The sequence below is a fragment of the Manis pentadactyla genome, chromosome 14, assembly GCF_030020395.1.
Source record: "Manis pentadactyla isolate mManPen7 chromosome 14, mManPen7.hap1, whole genome shotgun sequence".
In the NCBI taxonomy this organism is placed as follows: Eukaryota; Metazoa; Chordata; class Mammalia; order Pholidota; family Manidae; genus Manis; species Manis pentadactyla.
Window position 1 is genome coordinate 4,909,602 of NC_080032.1, and position 27,714 is coordinate 4,937,315.

Sequence of the window (27,714 nt, forward strand, 5' to 3'; positions counted from 1 at the left end):
CTTAATGCCACGGAACTGTGCATGTAAAAATGGTTACGATGGTTAATTTTATGTTACATATTTTTTGCCATAATTAAAACTAAAAAAACTTATTATTTTAACATGTAATCAACAGAAAAATTATTACTAAAATATTTTGCTTTCTTTTTTTGTACTAAGTCCCCAGAATCTGGTGTGTATTTTCCATGGACAGCACATCTCAGTCACATTTCAAGAACTTTGTAGCCACTTGTGGGTAGGACAGCACGGGTTTAAGCTTTTTTATTTCTTTCTTTTATTTTCCTTTTTAAAAAGTCCTATAATTCTTTGTTGGCTTTAAAGAAAAACAAGATTACTTTCTTTTCAGTGTTACTGTTATGGTGAGAGCAGTGGTTTTTTTTTTTAATTAAGGTATCATTGATATATAATCTTATGAAGGTTTCACATGAACAACACTGTGATTATAACATTCACCCACATTACCCAGTCCCCCCGCCCCGCCCCATCACAGTCACTGTCCATCAGTACAGTAAGATGCTATAGAATCATTACCTATCTTCTCTGGGCTATACTGGGAGTAATGGTTTCTGTGACTTTGATATCTTCAGCAGAAGTGGAACTCCTCATTTGTTAAAGTATACGCTAATTATGGGTCATGGGCTTTCTTGTTCTGTCTCCTATAAAAAAGAAACATTAGGGGACAAAGGCCAAAAGATCTCATGGCTGTCCTCACTCGTTCCTGGGCGGGCGCCCTGCCCTGGGATCTAGTAGGAGTCCTTCCAGCTCATGAACTTACATATTCTTACATTTGTGTGTAGTCATAAGCAAAATACAGTTTTGCTTTGAGTGTTTAAAATTTTCTAGAAATCTCTTGTGCCATTCTGTAACTTGCATTTTTCCATACTGCCATGGATGGGCCTAATTTATTCATTTTTAACTACTCATGCCAGTAAGTAGAGAGACAAGGTGTTGGGGCAAGGAAAGAGGCTTTATTTGGAAAGCAAACAGACCAGGAAGATGGAGGACTCCTGTTCTAAAGCACCATCTTAACTCAGGGTTGACTGTGAACTTCTTTTATGCTAGGGGAATGGGGAGCAGCAGGGGGCACAGGTTAGGGAGTGACTGAAGGCTGCAGACGAATGGGTACCAGCGAGGGTCCAAGGAGAGCTGAGAAGCTCCCTGTCCTTGGTTAGCTGACTCTCTTCCACCTGGGTCTGGTCCTGACGTTCCTACAGCTCTTTGACAAAGCAATCCTTATGTGCATACATATTTCCCTATCTCCTGGAGGGGGCAACCTTTGGGTGAGGAGCTAATTGTAGAGATCTCAAACTGTAAGCAAAATTCCCTTTGATAATCAACAAGCCTGTGTGCAGGGCTGCAGGACTGAGCTGAAGCCCTTTCCCTTTTTTTTTTTTTTTTGCCTTTTGGCCCAAAGGCTAAGGCAGCGAAGAAGACAAATACAATCATGGAGGCAGAGATGCCAAGCTTTTTCTGTTATATTCTAAGGAATTGGTCATGAGGGGAAAATCCAAACAATGACTCTCTGGTCAGGACTCAGTCCTGCAGTCTTAAGTGCCATTCCCAGGATCTGCTCACCACGAACAGGGATGTTGTGCTAAGATTGCATTTTAGAATAATATTCTGGCTGCTGACCAGGGAGATTGGATATTGCAGTAATGCTACCAAAGGTGATTTTTTGGGGAGGGTGGGTCACTGAAGTGGGTGGAGAGCATGGCTTCTCTCAGCCTAGAGAGGGCCGCAGCATCTGGTCAGGAAGGTTCTCTCCTTGGGGGAGGGAAGTTAGATCTTCCTTAAACAAGGAGCATGGAGGACCAGGGAGGCCAAACTATTAAGTGTTCTAATAACAGATCCTCTTGCCAAGGGACTTTCTCTGAACCTCGAATTCAGGGCAGGGTCTTCTTACTGGATGAGGGAAGGGGGGGTGTCCTAGCCACAGACCTCAGGAGCCCCATTGTTATGGGTTGGGTTTATTCTCCTTGGTTCTTGTCCCTGCTGGAGCAAAGAATTGATAGGCAGAGACACAGTAGCAAAGCAGAATGAAAGTTTTATTTGAATACATTCCAAAGGAGGAGAGGGCCAGAGTCAAGGTAGACAAAGGCAAGAAAGGGAAGCTCATTGAATTCCTGCTCTGCATTGGGCAAATCCCTTCCCAACTCCTGGAGTCCAGTGCCTGCTTGAATCTGCACAGTGTGGGAACTAAGCCCCCACCACCCCAGGATTTGGGGGAGCCACAGAGCACTGGATGGAGTGAGGTTATGTTCTGAGAACTTCCCAAGGCAAAGAAAGGAGATTTTTTAGGCAGACTACTAAAGAGTGTGATCGTACAGCTGCAGTCCTGTCTGGGTCACCCAGGCTACGGGAACTTGCAAGCCCAGATCAGAGCTCTCAGCAGCCCCTTCCTACTTATCTGGGGTAGAACAGAGAGAGTGACACACTCGAAGAAAGGGGAGTGTGGGCAGCCTCAGAGAGGAGGCCTAATTAAGGGTTTAGGGTCTGGGGTTTATAGGGCCTTTTTGGGTAAGAGTCAGCCTAAAGCATGATGTATAGAGGCGATCATAAATACTTTGAAGTTCTGTCTTAAAAATAGGGTTATTTAGGTGACCGTGTTGGTCTGGATTTCAGCATTCTTTATCCACATAGGTTTTTTTACACCTCAGATGTCTGTCTATTGCCCTGGTTACAAAGTTACTTGATAAAGGGGCTAGAAGAAGAGGAAGAACAGCGTATAGGTTAAGTTCAAGAATAAGCTGGGTATTTTTTGCAGGCTAAGTAGATTTTACAGTGGCATGGTCTAATTGGTACGATGAAGACATGGGCTGCACTCTGTTACGTTTCTTTATCTTGGGAATATCCGGACATTCCAAGGCACTCCTGGCCTTTGAAACTTCAACTCATTAGTTAATAAAATTAACTCATTAACTCTGTGAGTCCTTTCTGGCTCTCTGGTTTTATGTGGTTAACTCCTTGAGTCCCTTTTAATGGGCTCCACTGGCCTTATTCTCCCTCCACCCGCTCAAATCCTGTCTTTCTGCCTAACACCAGGGTTGCAGTTGCAGGAAATTGGCCCTGCAAAGGAGGTGAGGAAGTTCCAGGACCACCCACTGCAAACGTTGAATGGCCCTACAGGGCTTCTGCCCTTTGCAGGAGGATTAGCTGGAGTGGAATGAAAACGACCCCAGGGGTTTGGGAGGGGCAGCTCATTCCTTCCTGGACTGGCCTCTGGGCTCAGAGGGCGGCCGCCGCACCCCGGGGACTCCGAAGCCTCTCCTCTCTCAGCCCCTTCCCTGGATACGGGGACGTGGTTTGGGCCACTGCAGACCGCTCAGCCCTTTCAAACATCTGTGCCGCAAGAGCCCTTGGCGTCTCGTTTCCCATTACCACCCCTCCTGCCCCATTGACAAAAGTAGACACTGAGGTCCCAGAAAGAGTTAGGGCCTGGCAGCGAACCACCCCCAGGTCAGAGTTCCAGTCCCCCAGTGCCTTTCGCACCTTGACACCTGCAGCCTGAACCGTGGAAAGGAAAGCGGGCGCTGATTGGCCCAAGGTTCTCGGAGCCATCCAATGGGCGCGGGAGGGACGGGTCCGGGCACGGGTCCTTGGCTGCGCGCGCGCCGCTTTGGGCTCCGCGTCTTGGCGGTTCCTACCCGCAATCCTCGTCGCGGTCCTGTTCACCGGGTCTCACCGCCATGGGCCTGGAGCTGTACCTGGACCTGCTGTCCCAGCCCTGCCGCGCCGTCTACATCTTCGCCAAGAAGAACGGCATCCCTTTCGAGCTGCGCACGGTGGAGCTGCTCAAAGGTGGGCCTTCTCCGCTCCTCGCAGGCGCGCCGGGGGTGTGGACCCCCTGTGTGCAGCACCCCCTCCGCCCCCCACCCCCTCCCGCCGGGCGCCTTCTCCTGGTCGGGCTGCGAGTGCCGACGGACGGAACAAAACAGACTGTCCAGTGAGGAAACCGCTTCATCTATGTTTTAAAGGGCCTGGACCTTTGCCTAGTGAATACTAAACATTCTTCAGAATACGGGTTAAGAGGGAGTAGAGCAGATAGCGGTGGCTGTTGGGAGTGGGGCAGTGCAGTGGGTGCCCCAGTTCCCCCACGCCAGGGCTCGGAGGAAACAGTGGCATTGCCTCCCCTTCTCCTGGTAGGAGCAGCCCCCATCTCTCGAGTTTCTGCACTGCAGGCGGAAGTTCGTTGCCTGCGTCTGGTCTTCTCTTTACTCCTACCTAGCCCTGCCGAGGTCTCCATGTTTATAGAATCCAGTGGACGGGGCAGGGCTGTAACTGGACAGCAGGGCAAACTCTGGATCCAGAGCCTCTTGGGCAGGCCAGGAGGGAAACCCCTGCTGGCTTTGGTGCCCCCAGCCTGGGCCATCAGCTGCTATGCTGCCCCCTTGCTCTCCTTTCCAGCCCTCCTTGGGACCAGGGCAGGCACTGAGGCAGTTTCTGGAGAGGGAATGGGTGGGGGGTGATTCTGGCCATTCACTAGAAGGGCAAAGAGACCCACAGGTGGGCATAAGGCCAGCCTGGAGCCCGGCTCCCCTGAGGCCCTCTGACCCACACGCATGACTTGGTGTGTCCTCCAGCACTGGCCTGGGTAGGGAGGTACGCAGAAGTGAGCCAGACCTGGGGTCCTCCAGTGGGGAGGGGGCCTTGAGGGTTGGCGTAGGAAAGAAAGAAAGAAGAGCTGAGCTGCTAGAGGCTGGGTGGCTGAATGTGGCAGGAGCTCCTGGCGAGAGCCAGGTTGGACTGAGGGCTGGGAGCAGGTGTGCCGGTCACCCAGCAGGCACAGGAAAGTGGATTGCAGGGGGCAAGCCTAGGGCCCACGGAAGAGGCTGGAGTGTCTACCATGTCTCCCCACCCGCCTCACTGGTCTCCCACAGGCCAGCACCACAGCGATGCCTTTGCCCAGGTGAACCCCCTGAGGAAGGTGCCAGCCTTGAAGGACGGGGACTTCACCTTGGCTGAGAGGTAATTGTTCCCTGGGCTGCTACCACCCTTGGGAGGCCAGTCAGCTGTCTGTGTGTCTGCTTTGGTGACCTGGATTGCAGTCTTGGTGCCCTGAGCATTTGTGCCAGTCCCAGGGTGGAGGGTGGGCTGAGTTGGGCAGAGGTGCCCAGGGCTGGGAGGGGCTGATGACGTCCTGACATCCCCACTCCCCCCTGCATGATACAGTGAAGAAACTGAGGCCAGGAGAGGCGAGGGACCTGCCCAAGGTCATAGGGCCTAGCCTACCCACAGGCCTCCTCTCTGCCAACCCAGCCCTCAGATGGAAGGAGAGCCACGAGGGCTAAGCACCGAGCAGCAGCTTCCCCGTGCACTTTAGAGCTGCCACTTCCGCAAATGCTGAGGGCAAGTACCAGTCCCCTGGGAGTCAGGGGAACATCCAGAGAGCTCCAGTGGCTACTTGCTGAGCCTCCACCAGGGCCAGGAGTCGTCGAAGCCCTTGCCCTTGTGGAGCTCACATTCCAGAAGGGCGGCACTGACAATAATCTGGGTAAACCTGTAACATATCAGGTAGGCATGAATGCCAAGGAGGAAATGAATAGAGTAAGTGGGGTGGGGTGGGGGTGATTTTGAGTAGGTTGTTGAGTGGAGGCCCCCTTGAAGGGGAGGCATCTGGGCAGAGACCTGCAGGAATGAGGTGCAGTGTGTGTGGAGAGGAGGGTTCTGGCTGGAGGGAACAGCGAGGCTTGAGGCAAGGGCAGAAGAGTGAGGAGCCAGCATGGCTGGGGGTGGGCACAGGGAGAGCAGGGGGTGAGGTTGGAGCGTAGCATGTGGGCCTGGGGAAGACTGCCTTTTGCTATAGGTGAGATGTGACCATTGGGGGATTGTAAGCAGTGATCTGACTTATGTTTTAAGGGCTCCCTCTGGCTAGGGTAAGGGAGCTAATCCAGGAGAGAGGTGCTGGGGCCCCAGACCAAGAGGGTGCTGGTGCAGGTGGAGGCAGTGGTCAGTTCTGACTGTTCTTGGAGGTTAAGCCAAAGGGTTTGCTGAGGGGTTGGAGGTAGTTGGGAGAGATGAGAGCCTGGGCCAGCCTCCGGGTTGGTGGCTGAATGGTGTTATCCTTTACTGAGACTGCAGAGTACCTCCGTGGTAGAGCCAGATTCACATGCCACTGGGCTCAGAGCCTGTGGCCGCTGGACAGTCCAGCACCCACGGAGGCATTACTCGGGGGGTCAGGCTGAACTGGAGGTCAGGGAGGGCTTTCTAGGGTAGGGGGCTAGAGGCTTTGGTCAGGTGCAGAGGGGGTGGGACAGGGCAGGAAGCAGTGTCTCCTCTCACCTGGGGGCCTTGTCCTAGCTCCAGGAATGTGTGAGCAGGCAGCTGGCCGCCGTGCTCTTGGCATGTCCATGCTTTGGATGTGTTGGGGAGTAGTAGCTGAGTTGCTCCTGTCCTTCGACACCCGTGCTGGGTGCCCCTTCCTCACGGAAGCCCTCCCTGAGCACCCTTCCCTACTTCTAAAATCCCAAATTTTGTTTTTCATTTGGTACCCTTAGTTCAGATGACAGGATGACCCAGTGTAAAGCTGTGTGATCCTGGGCAGTCACTTGACCTTTCTGAGCCTCACCTTCCTACTCTGCACCATGGAGATAGTGAAATGCTCCACCCATAGGAGTTGGGGAAATGTGAGCAGTGGGGTGCCTGCCCTGCCCCCACCAGGGCCAGACCCTGTGGAGTGGCTGAAAAGTGACAGGTATGTGACCCTTGTCCCCATCATGTCCCCCAGTGTGGCCATCCTGCTCTATCTGAGCCGCAAGTATGAGGCCCCCGACCACTGGTACCCACAGGACCTGCAGGCCAGTGCCCGTGTGGACGAGTACCTGGCTTGGCAGCACACGACGCTGCGGAATTGCTGCACCCGAGCCATGTGGCAGAAGGTGAGCCATGGGGAGATGGGACCACTCCCAGGCTGCTCAAGGGACAGTGCTTTCTGCTTCAAGAATTCAGTGAAGCTCTAAGGCCTAAGAATACCAAATTCTATATTGCCAGAGACTTATTGTCCAGCCAGCTTGTTTCCCAGTGGGAACGCCGAGGCAGAGCCAGGCTGTGACTCCTCCAATGGGCCTTGACTCCTCAGCTGCTCAAATTAATCCTATGCTCTTTGCACACTCCTGGCTGCCTGAAAATACTGCCTTTCGCCAGAGAAAAACAATCCAATATTCACTTTCCTACACACATACTTTCTATGTGAAGAGGTATTTAGTGAAAAAAAACAGGAAAAAAATAGGAGATATTTCGATGAATGTTAATCTGATTTCTGGATATGCAAGGATTTCTAACCCTAAGAACAGTGGAAGATTTAAAGAAAAGCCTCTTAGAATTTACACAGACAATGAAATTCTGTGTGAGGAAAAAGGATTAAACTTAAAACAAGCAAAAAACTGGGCAAAGGAAACCAGCAGATTTAGTTAAAGGACAGAAAGATATAGTCAATAAATAGATGGAAACACATTTAACCTCAGTAAAAATCAAGTAAATGCATGTTAAAAGAGCATGTACACACCATTTTTACCTATTGAATATGCAGGTGTACTCTGAGTTTTTATTTGTAGAAAACTTAAAACAGCACATGGGGTGGGTGCCATGGGCATGAGGAAACGTGAGATGGGCATGCTCATATTTTGGTGCAGGAGGGTTGCCACTGTTCTGAAGGACCATTTGACAGAAAGTAGGTTTCCATCACCTTAAAGTGTCTTCCTTGAGCCTCATGGGGCTGGGAGAGGGGCCTTCTCAAGCTTGGTGGCGGGGCAGGGATGGAGCCCAGTGCATTTGAGGGCAGAATGGAGAGGAGGTGGGGAGTGGGGAGAGGATGCTGCTGCACTGGTGAGGGCCTTTGTGAGGGCAGTGGGGAGCCAAAGAATGCTATATGCAGGGAGAAGATATGGGCAGACGGGGATTGCAGAAGGATCCCGCTGACTGCCAGCTGTGAGGACTCAGGGAGAGATGGAAGCAGTTTGTGTTGGAGTAGATGAGGCCTGGGCTGGCTGTGGCAGTGAATGGAAAGGGGTGTGGTATTGAGAAATCCAAAGGACTGGGGATAGATTTGATGACAGCAGGAACTAGCCTGGGCTTTGGGCAGACCCTGAGCCCTCTGGTCTGTTTGCCTACCCACCAGCTGATGTTCCCTGTGTTCCTGGGTGAACGGGTGCCCCCCAAGACACTGGCATCTACTTTGGCTGAGCTGGACAGGTGTCTGCAGCTGCTTGAGGACAAATTTCTGAAGGACCAGGACTTCCTTGCTGGGTCCCACATCTCAGTGGCTGACTTGGTGGCCATCACAGAGCTGATGCATGTGAGTGTCATGGAGGAGGGTGGCCCACTGGGCAATGAGGTGTCCTGGAGGGAGCCAGTGTACCAGCTCACATTGCCCTTTCTAGCTGTGGGACTCTGGGCAAATCACTTACCTCTCTGAGCCTCAGTGTTCTGATCTGTAAAAGGGGGTTCAGAACCCCACCCTGCAGTGATAGTGAGGAGCTTCCCAGTATCTCCTGGGAGAGAACCTTCAGTCTATCACATGTGGCAGAGGAGGGAAAATCTACCCAGGGCATCCCTAAGCCAGGTCACACTGCCTTGTGCTTGATTGTGCCTAGTTCCTCCACCTGGCACTCTCTTTCCATAGCCTGTCAGTGCTGGCTGCCAAGTCTTCAAAAGCAGACCCAAACTGGCTGCATGGTGCCAGCGTGTGGAGGCCGCAGTGGGAGAGGACCTCTTTCAGGAGGCCCATGCAGCTGTCATGAAGGCCAAGGACCTGCCTCCAGCAGACAGTGCTGTGAAGGAGAAGCTGAAGCCCTTGGTACAGGTTTTGTTGCAGTGAGTTGCAGGGTGGGGCCTGCAGAGCCACTGACAATGGAGACTCTATTGTCAGAATAAAGAGATGGAGCTGCCTCTCCTTGGCTGTGAGCAAGACACCCTGCACTGGCCCTGGCCTACAGTTTCCTCCATGCATTAGCCCTGCATTAGCCTTCTCTCATCTGCTTATTTCACCCCTTCCCCTTCTACTCTGATTTCCATGTGACCTCTGTAAAGAGCTTTAGTAAACACAAATTTGACCAGTCCCTCCTCTGTTTGAAACCTTTCAAAGTTCCTCACTGCTCTGGGGCGAAAGTATGAGTCACTGAACTTTGCACTCAAGGCCTTGTCCCCACCCCTCCAGGGCACCCCCTTCTGGTCGCATATGGTAGTCCATAATTTGCAGAGATCCGCTCTCCCAGCTTCCACCTTGGCCTCCTGGCCTTGGCTCAGGCTGTGTTCCCACTGCTTAAAGGGCCCCTCCTCACCCTCTTTGGTGAGGGTGCCCTCTGGTTGGTGCCCATCCTGGTCTGTTGGTGTTTGTCACTATGTACTTCCTTGATGTCCCCGGCCCCAGGCTGAGTTAGGGTTCCTTAGCCCCAGTGCTTCCTTCCCTCGGTCCTGCCAGGGAGCTGGTTCGACGCCCCCTGGGCCGAGCACATGTTAGAGGTGAAGGCTGACCTGTGGAAGAGATGTTTGTCTCCCAAGGTGGTGTGCAGGACTGGTTCATGAACTTCCTTGCAGGGAGAAAAATCCCAGGTTACACCCTGCCCTCCAGGTGCTGCTGAGACCTTGCTGTCCTGCATCTGCTCGTAACCCCAGCCACTGTCTTCTTCATGCCCCATTCTGGGTCCCAGACTTGCGTTCTATCCCTGACCTTTCCCCTCAGGACTGTCACAATCTTTCTGTCTTGTGTCTTAGACCCTCTGATATCTGAGTCATCTAATTACCTGTTACTGGGTCAGGGTCATGAGCAGACAGAGCTTCTTGACCTTTGTGCTTTCCCATAGACGCTCCTTTTATATGCATGCTTATATAGAATTTTAGATGTGTAATTGTTCATATACACCCACACAATTTCAATTATATTTTCATTTGCGTTTCAGACAACTTCACAACACTGATGAGAATACCATGTTTAGCCATATTCACAAATAATCACGTTTTAAATAACACCTTTTGTTTTGCCTCTAAAAATACAGGGTGCCATAAACATGGCTGGCAATTCATCTGGGACCAGGCTCTCACCCCTGGTGGATAGTACTTCACTATGAGGCAGATGTCTCTGGGGGCCAAGTAGAGATGCAGTGAGCCCCAGGGTCTCTGCCCCGCCCCACCCGAATCCACAAGTGTCACCAGGTCTGATCAAGAGTAGCGCAGGTTTCCACACTGAAGGCGAAGTTGACTGATTTTGAAATAGTGGCAACTCATTCAAAACAACTCTAAGGCTCAGTGACGATGTAACGTCGAGCCCGGGGAAGGCCCCCCCAACAAGTGTGTGTGTTTTGGGGGTGTTCAGACCTCTATGTAAATATAAGCTGCGAAGACGACTGCAGCCCTATAAAACCATAGGAGACAGTGTAGCTGGAGCGGGAGCGGGACCACGGCTCCGCCAATGTCTCGTTGTGGGTGGGGTTATAAGGAGCGGGCCGGGCCTTAGGACTTCCGGAAGCCAGCGCCCGCGCACACGCAAGCTGTCGGCCGGGAGTGCAGCCCAACCAGCCAATTGCGGGGAGCGCTGCGTGCCTGCCCAGCCAGTCAGAAGCCTGGTTTTGTCGCCCCACCCCTGCCCCCCATTCCGGACCTTGGGACACCTACCATGACTTTTCGCGTTCACTCTCTGCCGTGACCGTTCACGCGTTTTCCGCCGGCCATGCCTTTCGTTGAGCTGGACACGAACTTGCCCACCGGTCGTGTGCCTGCGGGATTGGAGAAGCGGCTCTGTGCGGCCACCGCAGCCATCCTGAAGAAACCCGAGGACGTGAGCGTGGGCAGGGGAGCGCGGTGGGAGGAGGTTGGTGGACCAGGGAGCCGGCTCTGTCTACGCCCCAGCTCCCCCTCCGAGACCCTGCCGCTTCCTCCCAAGGACCCCCTCCCGCCCACCTTCCCAGCTCTGACCTCAAGTTCTCTGTGACCCGCGTCCACACCCTCCCCCGTCTGCTCCTGTTCTGTGTCGCCGTGACTCCGACGTGACCTCCAACAACCCCGGCGTTCAAAGCCTTGCTCCCACCCCTCCAAGGATACCCCCTTCTGGTTGCTCACAGTAGCCCATCATCTGCAGACCCCCTCTCTCCGCTCCTAGCCCCAGCCCCCACCTCGGCCTCCTGGCCTTGCCGCTTACAGGGCTCCTCCTCACCCTCTGCCTGATGCCCCTCCTAGCCTTTTGGCATCTGAAATTTACTTCCTGGTTGTGGGCGAGGAGGGCGACCCGGCTTCCCTCAGTGCGACCCTGGCCTGCCCCCGCTTCAGATGAAACGTGTTTCTCGCAGCGCGTGACGGTGACCGTGAGGTCCGGCCTGGCCATGGTGGTGAATGGCTCGAATGAGCCCTGCGCGCAGATGCTGGTCTCCTCCATCGGTGTGGTGGGCACGGCCGAGGAGAACCGTGGCCACAGCGCCCGCTTCTTCGAGTTCCTCACCAAGGAGTTGGACCTGGGCCAGGATCGGTGCGTGGGGTCAGGGAGAATATGCTCCCGGGACTGCTGCAGGAACTGGGCAGTGATTCCCACCCACCTCAGGGCACCCCCCAAAGGTTGTGGGGAAAAAAATCACATTCCTCTTCTGCTGCCCAGGAAGGGCCTATTTCCCCTGGGACCCGTGACAGGCCCCGGGGTGATAGGTCCCCAGGGTGCAGGGTGGTAGTGGAATGAATGAATTCCTGGCACTACACTGGTCCCTGTGGTGCCTGGGCCTCTCAGACCTCCCTGCTACCATCTTTGAAGTGGCAAGACTCTCCTTCAACCACTCCCTGGGGGAACTGCAAGGGTCACGTGGGATGACAGTACCTGCCTTGGCACCCTGCAGGCTAGGGTGCTGTTACCCTGACAAAGCCATAGCCATTTATCATCTGCCTCCAGCCTTCTCTACATCTTAGAAAATAAAAGTAATTTTCTGGGAGAATTTGGGGAGGCTGGTCAGGAAGAATTATGGGTATGTCTTGAGGCTGTGACCTGTGGGCCTGTGGCCCAACCAGATCCCAGGTGACATCCCAGGGAGGGTCACAGAATGGTGGAAACATTGGCCGAGATGTTTGGAGACATGAGTCCTGGATCCAGCACAGCTGGCGGACCCCAGACAAATGTGGAAGTGAACTCTCTCTGGTTTGTAGCCTTCTCTTCTGTGAATAGAGAGGCATGTATTAAATGATCTCCCAAGAAGTCCCTGCAGCCCCCAGACCTGGGATTCTGTGGCAGGATTAAATTTTCTTCCTCAGTAAAAAATACTGCTGAACCAAGTCCATGCCTAGGAGGCACAAAGGGCATGAGCAACTCGAGAACCTTCCAGAATGGAGCCTTTGTTGGCCCAGGAAGATTCGTGAGGGATGGTCACTCCCAGGGTATGCTCAGCCTGATCCTCAAGCTGGGGAGAAATAATAATTCTAACAGTATGTAATGTGCAAATGTTTACCATGTGCCACATACTCTACTGTCCTCGCTCCATCTTGTAGACATGCTGTACCTGGAGAAGTAGATGCCTCCATTACGCCTATTTACAGATGGGAAAACTGAGGCTGTCACACACAACCCTTCCTCCACTCCCCCAGGCTGTCCCAAGCATCCTGGCACTCTTTACCAAGAACTTCCCATCACTTCTGTGAGAGAGGCACATGTGTTCACTCTGTGAACATCAGTGGGGGTCACTCTGTGTCTGGTTTGAGCCAGGCTTTGAGAAAACAAAGGTGGCTGGGGCACTGCACATGCCTCCTGGGAGCCTGCAGTTTGGAAGAGGGAGGGCTGCCCCTCTGAGCCCACAGACAGAGTGCACAGTGACCACAGAGGCAGCTGTGTTGCGTGTCTGTCCAGGGGCAGCCACCACCCTAGTCCTCACAGGGTTAAAGCCCACTGGGGAGAGCATTCATGAGATGAGGCAGCTTGCAAAATGCCCAGTGGGCTAAGGTAGGCTGGCCTGGGAGTTGATGGGGAAGTGCCTGGCTAGGGGTGTTAGAAGATGAGGTATTAGCCAAGGAGCTGATGACATCTTTTTTTCTTTCCTGAAGGATAATTATCCGCTTTTTCCCCCTGGAGCCCTGGCAGATTGGCAAGAAGGGGACAGTCATGACTTTTTTATGAATGGCATGGAGGGCATCCAGGGCATCTGTAAGCTGGCCACCCCTTTCAGAGAGGCCACCTGGCAGGGTAAGGGCCTGGTGGATACCAGCTCTGGGCCCCCCTGCCCCGCTCTCCCCCACAGACATGCATAGTACCTCACAGTTGTCATTTTCCCCATCCTCATGCCAAATAAATGAAGAGAGCCTCATCTTTCAAATATGACTTTACCTTCCTTTGCCCCTCCCTCCCTGGCATTCTGGGCCACTCTGGGCAGTGGGCTTGGTTTATGAGGTGGATACTTTAGGATCCTGAGAGGTGGGATGTTTCCTGTCCTCAGGGTTGCTGTTTCACATATTGTATTTGGGCTGCTCAAATCCAAGGGTGGAGGGCTTAGCCTGGAGGCCCTTGCTCTCTCTGCCTGTGTGCAGGCTGGGAGGAGGGGTTGGCAGCTGGTCGATCCTGGGCCTTCCTGCAGATTCTGCTGACCAGATGTCCCTGTCCTCAGCCTGGGCTCGCCTGGGTGTTCCCTGCCTATAGACTGCTGTGCCTAGGGAGAGCTGAGCTTCAGGGGACCTCTCCTGGGCATTCCTAAAGTCCATCTTCTCCATGAGTCTTGCTGAGAATGCTCTGAGTACCTGGTGAAAACGTTAGTCCTAGAATTGGCAAACCTGGAAATGTGAATGGGATCCCTGCGCCCCCCTACACCCTATCTAAATTACTCATCATGCTTTTGCATTTCAGAGGCTATACAGGTGGGGTGGGGGATCCCATTGGTCTCCTTTTCAGTTTCCTTCTAGATGTTTGAAGCAAAGTTTGCTTTACTTAGACACTGTTGTGGGTGCTGTGTTTACCTGCACAGTTAAAGGTTTGATCATCTTTGTCTTTAGTGCACCAGTGTAATATCAGATTGAGATTTTTCAGTCTGTGAAGTCCATCTGGTTAATAAAGTTAGTTTCCAATGCAATGTGCCTGTTTCTGCTGTGTTTGTACCTGACAATTGCTGAGGACCCATTAAAAGCTAGAGCTTGGAGTTCCTTTCCCTAGCTTCCTGTCCCAGCTGTCTCTACACCCATTCCTTCTGCCAATAGGGGTGTGCGGTTGCCCAGACGAGCTCAGGGAACCTTTGTGGGTTGAAGAATGGTTGAAGTGCCCAAGGAGATTCAGGCCTGATTCCTGCCGGGACCTCCTGTCTGGTCACCCCCCCTTAAATCTCTCATCCCTACTGTAGTTAGAGTGATGTCTTTTGTTTGCTGTGGGGACTGGCCCCTTCCCCCTCCAGCATTATCTTTCCCCACTGTGGCCTTGAGCTTTGCCCCTTGGTAGTACCATGTTATCTGAGGTAAGCATGGCTGGTACTGTTTCTCACTTCCAAACCCTTGCCACATACCTCCCTGCTGCTTGGACCAACCCCCCACCCCCAAGTATTTCACTCCAGAGTATCTTATCTTTCAAGGTGCAACTCAGGTGGGAACTGCATCCAAGGCTGCATGTTACCCATGGAACTCTCAAACCATCTGTTTCTGTTTCTGTTCACAGCCCCTCTCACCAAGGCTGTACTCCCAAAATTAAGGTTGGTGACTCAATATTTTTATAACTCCTGGCATATCAGTAAAGGCTGTATTGTTCTGAAGTGACTCTAAGTTATTCACCATTATTTTACTGTCTTTAAGGTCAAAGAGAAGTCCATAACATTCAAATTTAAATCATTCTTGCTGGATTCGGCTGTCAATCTCGGCCGCTGTGGAGCCTTCCCTAAAACCCTCCTAAGACTGTAACCTCTCTCAGCCGAGGCTGTTACCACAAACCGTACAAAGCTGGGCTCTCTCTTCCAGGACCGCTCATTTACCGGGTCTTTTTTCTTTCTTTTTCTTCTCTCTCTCACTTTCAATAGTTGCTGTATCTGTGCCTTTTGGGCTTCAAATCCTTTTCAGAGAGAGGTGAGGCACGGGTAACAGGAAGGGGAATGCTCTTTCTCCTCTTGTTCCCTTTAAGCGTTCCCCAAGTTTCCATTGCCTTGGGCAGCACCTGTCCCGGGTTGTAACTAACTCGGCCAGGCACCGAGCCCTGCGCTTCTCAAGTGTAATAAGTGGTGGGGCTGGGAGTCCCGACTGCCAGCTGGCTGGCCAAGCTCACAACACGCGAAGCTCCGAGGCCAGGCTCGGGAAGGTTCACGGACACGTGCCACGCCGCGGGGCCGCGCGGGACGCCGGCCGTGGGGGCGGAGCGCAGGCCGTGGGGGCGAGCGCCGCGTGCGCCCTTGCTGATTGGTTGGCCTAGCCGGCACCGGAGCCAATGGGAGCGCGCCTTGTTGTCAGGCGCCCAGTGGGCCGGCGAGGGGGTCGCGGCTGGCAGGCCGTTGCCGTGGAGACGCCTGGTGAGGTCCCGGGTCGCCGGTTCGGTTGCAACCCCGGATGGGGGCGCGGCTCTACTGAGCCGAGGTGAGAGCGGGAGCGGGGGCCTCAGGGGCAGCTGGCGCCGGCCTAAGGCCGGTGCGGATGCGGGAAACTCCTACGGCAGTCCTAGTGACACAGTCGGGGAAACCGAGGCCGGAGAGCGGGAGCTACGAGGCCGGGCCTTCGGGCTGCCCCGCGGGCCTGTTCGCGCCTCTTGCCGCCTCCCTGGGCTGCCTAGGACCGGCTCCGGGCTCGGGAGTGGTTCACAGCGACCCCAGCAGCAGCCACCGTTGATTTGCGTCTGCTGGGTGCACAACCAGGTGCTAACCCCTGCTGGGAGCCCTTAGACGTCACTTTCACAGCAGCCCTGCACGGTGAGGTGAGAGCTGGTGTTAGCGCCCTTCCCGGGGAGTGCAAATGGGCTGAAAGGTGAAGTGACTGGTCCAAAGTCACCCAGCTAGCCAGTGGGTCAGCCCAACTCCAGACTGAAAATCTTGACTGGCTGGAGTTTACTGACACCGGCCGGTGTCTCGCCGGTGGCTTTGGGAGCCACTTAACTCTTTATGGCCCGGGTTCCTACGGGTCATTCCTTGCGGCTAAGGTGCCATCTGTGGGATTCAGAACTGTGGTTAGAACTATCCTTGGTTAGAACTATCCTTACAGAGATCTCCCTCAGGGGTCGGCAAACTTTTGTTCTCAATGTAGTAATATTTATAATATTATTATGTTGTGAATATAACAGGTATAGTTATACTTTAAATAGCATTTTAGGCTTTGGGAGCCATAGTCTGTCTACTCAATCTGGCATTGTACTGTGGATACAAAGGTAATACGTGAGTGGCAGTGTTCCAGTAAACATTTTTTATTTATGGACAAAAACTTGAATTTTATATAATTTTTATATAATTACCATGTGTCACGAATTTTTTCAACCATTAAAAAATGTAAAAGCTGTTTTTTGCTCCTGGGCTGTACAGAAACTGGGCTGATTACTTGTGGATCCCTCGTCTGACAGTCCAAAGCCTCGAACCAGAGGGAAAACTGGGACCCAGAGAGGGGCATCTTATGCCAAGTTAGTCACACAGCCAGGTAGTGCCACAACTCAGCTTCAGACCTAGGCATGGCAGAATTGCCTGTTCCTATCTTTTTCCCATTTGTCTATCAGGTTTTTGCTTTTCTGTTCCTCAGGATTTTTTTTTTAAGTGTGCTAAGATATACTTAACATGAAATGTACCATTTTAACTATTTTTAAATGAGTTAAAACAGTAACTTCCTTTTCTTCCCTCCCCCAGCTGTTGGCAGCCACCATTCTACTTTCTGTCTTTATGAACTTGATTACTGTAGGTACCTCACATAAGTGGAATCCTACAGTATTTGTCCTTTTGTGATTGGCATATTTCCCAGCATAATGTCTTCAATGTTCATCCATGGTGTAGCATGTGCCAGAATGTCTTTCCTTTTTAAGGCTGAATAATATTCCATTACATGTATATACCATTTTTTCTTTATCCATGCATTTATTTGTCAGTGGATACTTGGGTTACTTCTACCTTTTGGTTATTGAATAGTGCTGTGTCCCTCAGTTTTTAAAAGCTCTTTATATATTAGGAATATTAACTTCGTGATATTTTCTCCCAGTTGAGGAATTGTCTTTTGACTTTCTGATTTTGTTGTCTTTCTAATTAAAAATGTTTCCAGTTTTATTGAGATATAATTGACTGACAAAGTACTGTGTAGGTTTAAGGTATACAGCATAATGATTTGACTTACATGTATTGTGAAATGACTGCCATAAGAAGTTTAGTCATCTGTCATTTTATATAGATTTAAAAAAAGTTTTTTCCTTGTGATGAGAACTCAAAATCTACTCTCAACAACTTTCAAATTCACAATACAGCAGTGTCAACTATAGTCATCATGTACATACATCCCTCATACTTACAACTGGAAGTTTGTACCTTTTGACCACCTTTATCCACCTTCCCTCCCCCAAATACCCACCCTCCCTCTCCCAAATCTGATCTCATTTCCTGTGAATTTGGTTTCTTTATATTTCACATGTGAGACCTTGCAGTCTCTGTCTGACTCATTTCTCTTAGCATAATGCCCTAAAATTCCATTCATGTTCTATGCAATGGCAGGATTTCTTTCTTTTTTCTGGCTGAATAATATTTCATTGTGTACATACACAACTTCTTTATCCTTTTATCCATCAGTGGACACTTAGGTTGTTTCCATGTCTTGAGTTGTAAATAATGCTTCTGTGAATGGGGGGATGCAGATATCTCTTCAACATAGTGTTTCTGTTTCCTTTAGATACATTCCCCAAAGTAGAATTGCTGGATCATGTAATAGTTCCATTTTTTATTTTTTGAGGAACCTCCATACTATTTCCCATAGGGTCTGTTCCAATTCACAATCTCACCAACAGTGCACAAGTATTCTTTTTTCTCCACGTCCTTACCAGTATTTATCTCTCATCTTTTTGATGATAACTATTCTAACAGACATGAGGTGATACTGTGATTTTGGTTTGCATTTCCATGTTGTGCCTATTGGCCATTCATTTGTCTATCTTCTTTGGAAAAATGTCTAATCAGGTTTTTTGCCCATTTTAAAATTGGATTATTTGTGTTTTTTTTTTTTTACTGTTGAGTTCTACGAGTTCTTACATATTTTGAGTATTAACCCTTTAGCAGGTAACTCATTTGCAAATATTTTTACTATTCCATAGATTGTTTTTTCACGTTGTTGATCTTTGTGTGTTTTTGTTTTGTTTTGTTTTGTTTTGTTTTTTGCTGTGCAGAAGCTTTTTAGTTTAATGTAGTCCCACTTGCTTAGTTTTGTTCTTTTTGCTTGTGTTGATTTTTTGTCGTGCAAATTTAAAACATTTTTATGTAGTTTATCAATCTTTTCTTTTACTGCCTCTGGACTTGAAATCGTAGTGAGAAAGCTTTTCCCTATATATTGTTAAAAAGGAATTTATCCATATTTTCTTCTGGTATTTATATGGTTTCATTTCTTTTTTTCATTTAGATCTCTGACACATTTGGAATTTATATATATGGTGTGCGGTAAGGACCTAATGTTCTTTTTCTAAATGGTTACCAATTTGTCCCAGCATCACTTATTACAAAGTTCATCTTGTTCCCAGTGATTTGAGATGCCACCTTTGCCATATTTTAATCCCATATACTTGACCTGGTCTCTTTGTCTATGACTGTTTTAAAATTATTAAGGCATTATATAGTATATTTTAGTGTCTGGTAGGGCTCTTTTCTTTTTCACTGTGTCCTAGCTATTCTTATATGTAGTTTTTTTCTTATGGACTTTAGTATCAACTTGTTCAGTGTCTTGTTGGTATTTTATTAGGATTGTATTTAATTTAAATTAACTTAGGGAGAACTGACATCTTTATAATGTTGAGTCCTGTCCAAGAACAGAAGTCATCTTTTCCATTCATTCAAATTTAAAAAACACTACCAATTTTGGTAGTGTTTTAAAATTTTCTTTGCATAAGTTGCACATTTCTTGTTAACTTTAATCCTAAATATTTAATCATTGTGTTGCTATTGCAAACAGGATTTTTCTTTACCATTATGTCTTCTGTTTACTGTATGTGAAGGATATTGATTTTTGAATGTTAATTTTATATCATGTTACTTCACTGAGTTCTTTTATTATAAATAAAATTTTTATCATTGATTTTAGGGTTTTCCAGGTATTCTATCATATTACCTGCAATTAAGGATAGTTACTTCTTTACCCATTCTTAGACCTTTAATTGGCTTTTCTTTTCTAATTGCATTGCTAGTAATCCTAATACAACGGTGGATAGTAGCAGACATAATGGACATCCTTGCTCTGTTACTCATATTAATGGATATGCCTCTAGTGTTTCTCCATTAAATAAGATTTTGGTTTTAGGACTAAGGTATATATATTTTACTATGTTAAGAAGGTATCCTGAAATTACTATTTTCTTGAATGTTTTTAATCACAATGGGTATTGAATTTGTCAAAGGCTTTTTTGTTTTCCACATTAATTTTTTAAAAATTAAAGTATCACTGATGTGCAATCTTATGAAGGTTTCACATGCACAACACTGTGGTTTCAACATTCACCCCCCATTGTAGTCACTGTCTACCAGCGTAATAAGATGCTGTAGACTCATTACTTGTCTTCTCTGCGCTTTACTGAAAGGCTTTTTCTTTATGGAGACAATATGATTTTTTCCGCCTTCGATGATTCCATTGTGTTTTCACACATGTGGTATGTATTTTCATTGTTAGTATTTCTTCATGTTTTTCCAATTTTAGTTGCATTTCCTTTCGTCTAGAAGTTGTTTAATAGGAGGTTCTTAAATTTTTAGATAGAAGCATGTTCCTTTTTCTTTTTTTTAACTTTATTTTATTTTATTTTATTTTTTTGAGAGGGCATCTCTCATATTTATTGATCAAATGGTTGTTAACAACAATAAAATTCTGTATAGGGGACTCAATGCACAATCATTCATCAACCCCAAGCCTAATTCTCAACAGTCTCCAATCTTCTGAAGCATAACAAACAAGTTCTTACATGGTGAACAAGTGCTTACATAGTGAATAAGTTCTTACTTATGTGGTGAACAGTGCAAGGGCAGTTATATCACAGAAACTTTCGGTTTTGATCACACATCATGAACTATAAACAATCAAGTCAGATATGGTTATTCATTTGATTTTTATACTTGATTTATATGTGAATCCCACATTTCTCCCTTATTATTATTATTATTATTTTTAATTAAATGCTGAAGTGGTAGGTAGATGCAAGATAAAGGTAGAAAACATAATTTAGTGCTGTAAGAGGGCAAATGTAGATGATCAGGTCTGTGCCTATAGACTAAGTATTAATCCAAGCTAGACAAGGGCAACAAAACATCCACGGATGCAGAAGATTTCTCTCAAAACGGGGGGTGAGGTTCTAAGCCTCACCTCTGTTGATCCCCAATTTCTCACCTGATGGCCCCCCTGCGACTGTGCCTGTTTCAGGTTGTTCCTCCCTTGAGGAATCTTACCCGTCTCTGGCTATCCAGTCATCTTCCGGGGCCATACAGGGAAATGTAAAGTTGGTAAGTGAGAGAGAAGCAATATTCTTTGAAAAGGTTAGCTTTTTCCTTTTTCTTTTGTTGGTGTTGATGTTAGTAACTTTTAGTTTTAATGTATCGTAATCAGAGTGTGTTGTTTTAATATCTTTATTATAGAAGGTATTTTCTTTGTGACCTAATATATTAGCTTTTTTTGGTAAGTGTGCTGTGTGCTGTGAGCACTAGAGAAGAATACGTAGTCTCTATTATCAAGGCGTAGAGTTTGATGTTCATCTGGAAGGCCTCCTATGTTCGTTTTGTTGTTTAGATCTTCCATCCACTTGATCTGTCTTTTACTGAGAGTGGTGAATGAAAGTCTCATCTTATTAATGTGTTTCTGTTTATGTGTCCTTGCCTCTTTTGTGGTTTTTATTTCTTAAAGTTGGTTGCTGTGTTATTGGCATATATTCTTAGGTGTTATATGATCAGTGTGAATTGTACCTTTTGTCACATTTAGTACTTGTGGGCTTGAATTATACTTTGATAGCCAGATTGCTCCCCTGTATTCTTTTAAAAAATTGTGTTTATTTTTATTAAAATATTTTTATATCTGTTACATTTAATTCAGTAAGTTAAATTATTTGACCTATTTTGGAGTGTACATTTCTGTGACTTTTAACACATGTATAGATTTGGGTAACCATTACCACCATCAGTATACAGAACAGTTTCATTACCCCAAAAATGCCTTTTGTTACCCCTTTGTAGACATCCTCCCCTCCCTTACCCCTGGCTACCACTGATATGTTCTCTATCGTCGTAGTTTTGTCTCTCCAAGAATGTCATGTAAATGGAAAAGCATACAGTATGCATCCTTTCTGTGGGTTCTTTTCACTCTTTTGATAGTGTCCTTTGCATAAAAGTTTTAAATTCTGTAGAAGTCCAGTTTATTTTTTCTTTTGAGATTGGCTTTGAGACTGACCTCTTTCACAGGGCCTTTGAGCTTCCTCCAGCTTTTACATATATCAGTTGTTTGTTCCTTTTAATTGTTAGTGGTATGCCCATGTGTAAGTAGAATTCTTAGTGAGCAGTTTCCTTGGTTTGGTGTATCACAGCAGTTTATCCATTCACATATTGAATGATATTTGGTTTGTTCCTGGCTTTTTGTAATTTGAATGGAGCTGCTATAAACATTTACATATAGGTTTTGTGTGAACATTTCTCTAGGGTAAATAGTTAGGAGTGAGATTGCTGTGTCATACGATGTGTGTTTAACTTTGTAAGAAATTGTTTTCCAGCATCTTTGTGCCATTTTGCATTCCTATCAGCAATGTATGAGAGTTCAGTTGCTCTGTATCCTCCCTGGGACTTGCCATTATCAATTATTTTTTAAAAATTGGTTATTCTAATAGGTGCGTAGTAGTATCTCACTGTGGTTCTAATTTGTACATCTCTAATGACTGATACTGAACATCTTTAATGTTACCTGCAATTTATATATCTTCTTTGGTGAGGTATCTGTTTAAGTCTTGCTCAATGTTTAATTGGTTTTTTTTCTTAAATTGTAAAATATACATAACATAAAATTTACCATTTTGACCATTGAAAATGTACAATTTAGTGGCATTAAGTACGTTCAAAATATTGTATAACTGTCGTTATCTAGTTCCTGAAAATTTTCATTGTCTGAAGTAGAAACTATTCCCATTAGGCAATAACTTCTGTTCCCTCCTCCTTCCAGACCCTGATAACCTCTACTTTTATTTTCTGTCTCTATGAATTCGACTACTCTAGGTACCTCATACACATGGAATCACAAGTATTTGTCATTTTGTGAATGGCTTATTTCACTTAACATAATGTTTTCAAGGTTCATCATGTTGTAGCACGTATCAGAATTTTATTCCTTTTTATGGCTAAATAGTATTCTATTTTATGTGTATACCACATTTTGTTTATCAATTCATCTGTTGCTGGACATTGGGGTTGTTTCCATCTCTTGGTTATTATTAATGAGCACAGGTGTACAAGCATCTGGTTGAGTCCCTGTTTTCAGTTCTTGTGCATAATTACCTCAGAGTGGAACTGCTGGATCAGATGACAGTTCTGTGTTCAACTTTTTGAGGAACTGCCAAACTGTTTTCCACAGTGGCTGCGCCATTCCCACCAGCAGGGCATGAGGGTTCCAGTGTCTCTAATCCTTGTCAACATTTGTTATTTTCCTTTTTTTTTATATTAGCCATCCTAGTGGGCATGAAGTGGTATCTCATTGTGGTTTTGATTTGCATTTGATTTCCTAATGACTAATGATGTTGAACATCTTGTCTTGTGCTTATTGGCATTTGCTTATTTGCTTTGGAGAAGTGTCTTGAAAGCCTTTGCCCATTTAAAAATTGTGTTGTCTTTTTGTTTTTGAGTTGTAGAAGTTCTTTATGTATTCTAGACATTAGTTTCTTATCAGATATATGATTTACTAATATTTTCTTATATTCTGTGGGTTCTTTTCACTCTTTTGATAGTGTCCTTTGCATAAGTTTTAAATTTTGTAGAAGTCCAGTTTATTTTTTCTTTTATTGCCTGTACTTTATGTATGTATGTATGTATGTATGTATGTATTTATTAAAGTATCACTGATATACAATCTTATGTTGGTTTCAAATACACACACAGTGATTTACCCATATTATTAAGTCCTTATCTCCTCCAGTGCAGTCACTGTCCATCAACATAGTAAGATGTGTGGAACCATTAATTGTATTCTTCGTGCTGTACTACCGTCCCCATGACCAACCTACAATGTGATTGCAGATTATTGTGCCTCTTAATCCCCTTGCCCCTGTCTCCAGCCCCTCCACCCCTCCCCGTAACCACTAGTCCAGTCTCCGTGTCTGTGAGTCTACTGCCATTTTGTTCCTTCTGTTTTGCTTTGTTTTTATACTCCAAATTAGTGATATCTTTCGGTATTTGTCTTTCTTTACCTTATTGCCTGTGCTTTAGATGTCATACAAGAAACAACTGCCAAATCAAAGGTCATGAAGATTTTCCCTTATGTTTTCTTTGAAAAGGTTGCTCCTTGCTGCTTTCAAGATTCTCTTTGGATTTTGATAATTGGTAGTAATGTTTCTCAGTGTGTTTCTGCTTGAAATTCGTTGAGCTTCTTGGATGTCTATATTCATAGCTTTCATTGGATTTGTTTTAGTTATTGTCCTTAAAATACTTTCTTTTGCCCATTTCTCTCTTCTCCTAAGACTCCTATTGTTCTGTTGGTCTCCCCCTGTTGGTAGCCTTATTATTTGCTAGGAGTGCCTGAGGCCCTGGCATGGGTGCCTGGGCTGTTTGTGGTGAGCCCCCACAGACATTTCCCCCCAAGCAGAGCCTGTGTTGCAGCTCGATTGGCCCTTGTAGTTCTTATGATTTCAAGATGCACTTAAGCAAAAACTGTCAGGGAACTTTGCAGAACAAGATTTATTACTTACAGGTCCTAGAGAGTACATGACGTATCTGAGGGCCACATAGTAAGGCTGGGTAGAGAGAGGGAGGGAGTTTGGACCCTGGCCTTTTTGAAGTCTAAGGGTGGGGGCCTAGGGTTTTACAAGTTCACTCTTTATTGGTGAATTTAAAACATAAGAGTGGGGATTAGGGCATAGGAAGGGAAAGTTGGGGTCACTCCAGCAGTCAGTTATCTAGGTTACCCAGGGCTTCCGAGCGGGGGAACGTAATGGGTGGAGTGGCCAGGATTCTTACCTAGTTGTCTTGCTTGCAGCTCTCATACAGCTAGCAACATGGTTATTCAGGATGTCTGAAATGGATGCCTTGGCAATGAAAGCTTGGTATGAGGCATTACACCTCTGACGCCAATGTTGGTCCTTTAGGTCTTTTCCTATATGTCGCTCAGGCTCTGTCAATTTTTCTTCTTTATTTTTTCTTCTGCCCCTTTGGCTGGACGATTTTGATTGCCTTCCCTTCAGGTTTGCCGATTCTTTCTTCTATCTGCTTAAATCTGTTGTTGAGCCCTTCTAGCGAATTTTTCATTTCAGTTATGGTACTTTTCAGCTCCAGATTTCTCTGTTTGATTCCTTTTTATAATTTCTGTCTCATTATTGATGTTTCCATTTTGTTCGTACATTGTTTTCCTGATTTCCTTTAGTACTTCGCCCAGGGTTTCCTATAGCTGATGAAGCATATTTAGGGCAGTTGGATTAACATTTTTGACAAATAATTCAAATGTCTGGGTTCCTTAGGGATGGTTTCTCTCAAATTTTGTTTATCCTCTGAGGAGCTATACTTTGCTGTTTCTTTTAGTGTTTTGGATTTCTTGTTGAGAATTGTACATTCTAAGTATCATAATGTAACTCTGGAAATCAGGTTCCCTCACTCCCCAGGGATTGCTGAAGTTTTCCTGCCTGTTGAGGGCTGCACTGTCCATTTTTGAGTTTTCTGAGCTATTTTTGCAAAATGTATTCTTTGTTGTGTGTGGTCACTGTTGATTCTGTTCCATTATTTTTGGTTAGTTAGTGACCTCACGAAGATTTCCTTACATGTGTGGCTCCAAAAGGGGGTAACAAGGTGTTCTTTTCCCTTTAAATCTTCCAATAGACGCCACCTGTGAAAACCACTGTGGCCCTCACAGGGCCACAGCCAAGGCCAGTGTCTACCCTGCTCCCACAGGGGCCCTCCAGACCAACCAGAGTGCACACCCCAGACTTATGGAGAGCAAACCCCTACTGCCCATCCTGGCAGAAGCTGGCTGCTCCAGGAACGTGGGGTCTCCTCACTGTCACCATGGTGGGGCAGGAAGGGGATGGTGGCTGGTTTGTACCTGTCATTCTCTTACCCAAGATCAGCAGCTTCTGTCTTCACCAAGCACCACTCTGGTTGTTTAAGTGTCTGGTCAGGTTCCAGAGTATGAAATAGTTGATTCTGATATTTTTTGTTTTGTTGTGGTCGAGGAATTGACTCCTAGAGTTTCCCACACTGCTGTTTTGTGTCAACTGATTTTTCTTACTGGTGAGTTTTTAGGGTTCTGTATATATTTTGGATGTAAGTCCTTTGTTGTATCTGTGATTTGCAGTTATTTTCTTTTAGTCTGTAGCTTTCCTTTTCATTCTTGTATAATTGAATTTCCTTTGCACTGTTGTGGGTGATCAACTGGCCATATTTATTTGGGTCTATTTTGGATTCTCTATTTTGTTTAATTGTTCTATCCCTTCACTAACACCCTGTCTGGATTATTGCAGCTTTATTGTAAGTCTTAAAATTGGGTAGTGTGTTTCTTCTAACTTTTTTCTGTTCAAAACTGCTTGGGTTGTTGTAGTATCTTGTTTTGAGCAGTTGAGGCATCTGCTTTATGGAGACAAGCAGGTGGAAGGGTGGACAGGGACTTGGGCACCATGTAAAGCCAGAAACCCCTCTCCCTACTTGGAGCTCACTGTGTTTCCTCTGCCTTGGCTGGTCATTCTTCCAGTCTATCATAAGGGAGTATCTCCTGTCAGCTCTGAGGCTGAACCTGAACCCAGCTGGTCCTGGGGAACATGAAGCTGGGGGAAGGCGCAGGCCCACCTTGCATAGTCCCTGTGGTTGTTCAGTGCCTTTCTGCAATGTGCTGCGAAGGCAGGAAGCAGGTGAGCTCTCTTCCTTGGGGAGTAGGTCGTCCTTGGGTATGAGAGCTGTACTGATGCTCTCCTACCCATGCACAAGGATCCTGCTCCCACCGCACAGAAGCCTGATCTCTCCGTTGTCCCTGGGTCCTCCTTGTGTTTTTCTCTCCAGTGAGGATTCAGATGGCATCTGGGGAGACTTGCCGGAACCTGGAGCTAGCACCTACCGTGCGGAGAGCAGGTGGACAGGCTTGTGGTTAGGTGTCAGCACTACCCTTTGACTTCTCTCCCGCACTCTTTACCCCTGCTTTCAGGGTTTTTTGGGCATATACCTAGAAGTGGAATTGCTGGGTCATATGGTAACTTTATGTTTAATTTTTTGAGGAACCGTTGGCCTGTTTTCCACAGGAGCTGCACCATTTTACATTTCCACTGGCAGTGCATGAAGGCTCTGATTTCTCTATATCCTTGCTAACACTTGTTATTTTCTGTGCATGTGTGTTTAAATAGTAGCCTAGATGCAGGGTTTTAATGCTATTGTTTCTACTTTTACCATTTTTTTCCCCCACACTGTTTGGTGGTCAGAGTCCATCACGGCATAGCTTATGGAGCAGTAGCAGTTTCCACACTTCATCGCCAGCATTCTTCTTTTCTTTATGTAGAAACTAGGAGATAAAATAGCTGTCAGCCTAAGGGAGATTTGAGACTTCCTTGTCTGGGAAAAAGCCTACTTCCTTCTTGTAAAAACCCTCAGAGACCTCAGAGCCTGTGTGGAAGTCCATCATGGCTGTTAGTGCTGTTGGCGGTAGTAGTGGTCATTGTATTGTATATAAATGTAGCATGTGTTCAGTCTGTCTGCCAAGGCTCCTTCTGGGCCCTTCCAGGCCTTCTGCCCGTCTCTCCGCTGGGCTCTTTCTGGCTTCTTCTGTCCTCCCTGGCTTGTTTGGTGGTGCTCCCTTACCATCCCAGCTCAGCCCTTTAGGCCGGAACCCCTGCTGCTCCGTCCAGCTTCACAGGTGCCCGTCCTGTGGGTCTGCCTCCTGGAATATGTCCCCTCATCCCCACTGCTACTGTCCGTCTGGGCTTCTGGCATATCTTTGTTTAATAACAGCACATAATTCACGTATCATACAGTTTACCAGTGTGAGGTATACAAGTCAGTGGTTTCCAGTGTATTTGCAGAGCTGTGTAACCATCATCACGATCAGTTTTAGAACATTTTCGTAAAGGAACCCTGTACGCCTTAGCAGTCATTCCCCATTCGTCCCTCTTTCTCAAGTCCACTAATACTTTCTGTCTCTATAGATTTGTCTAATCTGGACATTTCATATACATGGAATCAGACTGTATGCCTTCTGTGACTGGCTTCTCTCACTTAGCATAATGTTTTCAAGGTTCATCCCTGTCGTACCATGTGTCAGTACTTTATTTTATGACTTAATAATAATCCACCATGTGGCCATACTGTATTTTATTTATCCATTCATCAATTGACATACACTTGTGTTTCCACCTTTAAGCTGTTGTGAATAATGCTGCTATGAATATTCACAAACAAGTGTTCGTGGAGAATATGCTTTCATTTCTCTTGGGTAGATACC

At 47.0% G+C, this 27,714-nt stretch overlaps 3 protein-coding genes across 12 annotated transcripts in view; all 3 read left to right on the forward strand.

The window, feature by feature from the left end:
• Nucleotides 1-2,810: 2,810 nt before the first annotated feature.
• On the forward strand, nt 2,811-9,052 carry LOC130680863 (glutathione S-transferase theta-3-like). 2 transcript variants are annotated; one of them, XM_057492475.1, is made up of 5 exons: nt 2,811-3,798; nt 4,878-4,965; nt 6,725-6,875; nt 8,114-8,290; nt 8,618-9,052. In XM_057492475.1, exons 1-5 carry the CDS (start codon nt 3,687-3,689, stop codon nt 8,810-8,812), a joined length of 723 nt encoding a protein of 240 aa, XP_057348458.1. In that variant the 5' UTR covers nt 2,811-3,686; the 3' UTR covers nt 8,813-9,052. The 2 variants fall into 2 exon arrangements, with proteins under 2 accessions (XP_057348458.1, XP_057348459.1); XM_057492476.1 differs by lacking the exons at nt 6,725-6,875; nt 8,114-8,290 and adding an exon at nt 5,546-5,553 and having other exon boundaries at nt 3,102-3,798; nt 8,626-9,052.
• A 1,434-nt stretch (nt 9,053-10,486) lies between these two features.
• DDT (D-dopachrome tautomerase) lies at nt 10,487-13,271 on the forward strand. 2 transcript variants are annotated; one of them, XM_057492479.1, is made up of 3 exons: nt 10,487-10,801; nt 11,277-11,452; nt 13,003-13,271. In XM_057492479.1, exons 1-3 carry the CDS (start codon nt 10,661-10,663, stop codon nt 13,073-13,075), a joined length of 390 nt encoding a protein of 129 aa, XP_057348462.1. In that variant the 5' UTR covers nt 10,487-10,660; the 3' UTR covers nt 13,076-13,271. The 2 variants fall into 2 exon arrangements, with proteins under 2 accessions (XP_057348462.1, XP_057348463.1); XM_057492480.1 differs by having other exon boundaries at nt 10,572-10,768.
• A 1,807-nt stretch (nt 13,272-15,078) lies between these two features.
• Nucleotides 15,079-27,714, forward strand: part of CABIN1 (calcineurin binding protein 1) — a 157,193-nt gene continuing 144,557 nt past the window's right edge. For 3 of the 8 annotated variants that reach the window (XM_057492202.1, XM_057492205.1, XM_057492207.1), the window contains exon 1: nt 15,348-15,492. The gene's annotated coding sequence lies outside the window, so the exon portion shown is untranslated. The other 5 variants (XR_008993846.1, XM_057492208.1, XM_057492206.1 and 2 more) reach the window with 5 other exon arrangements.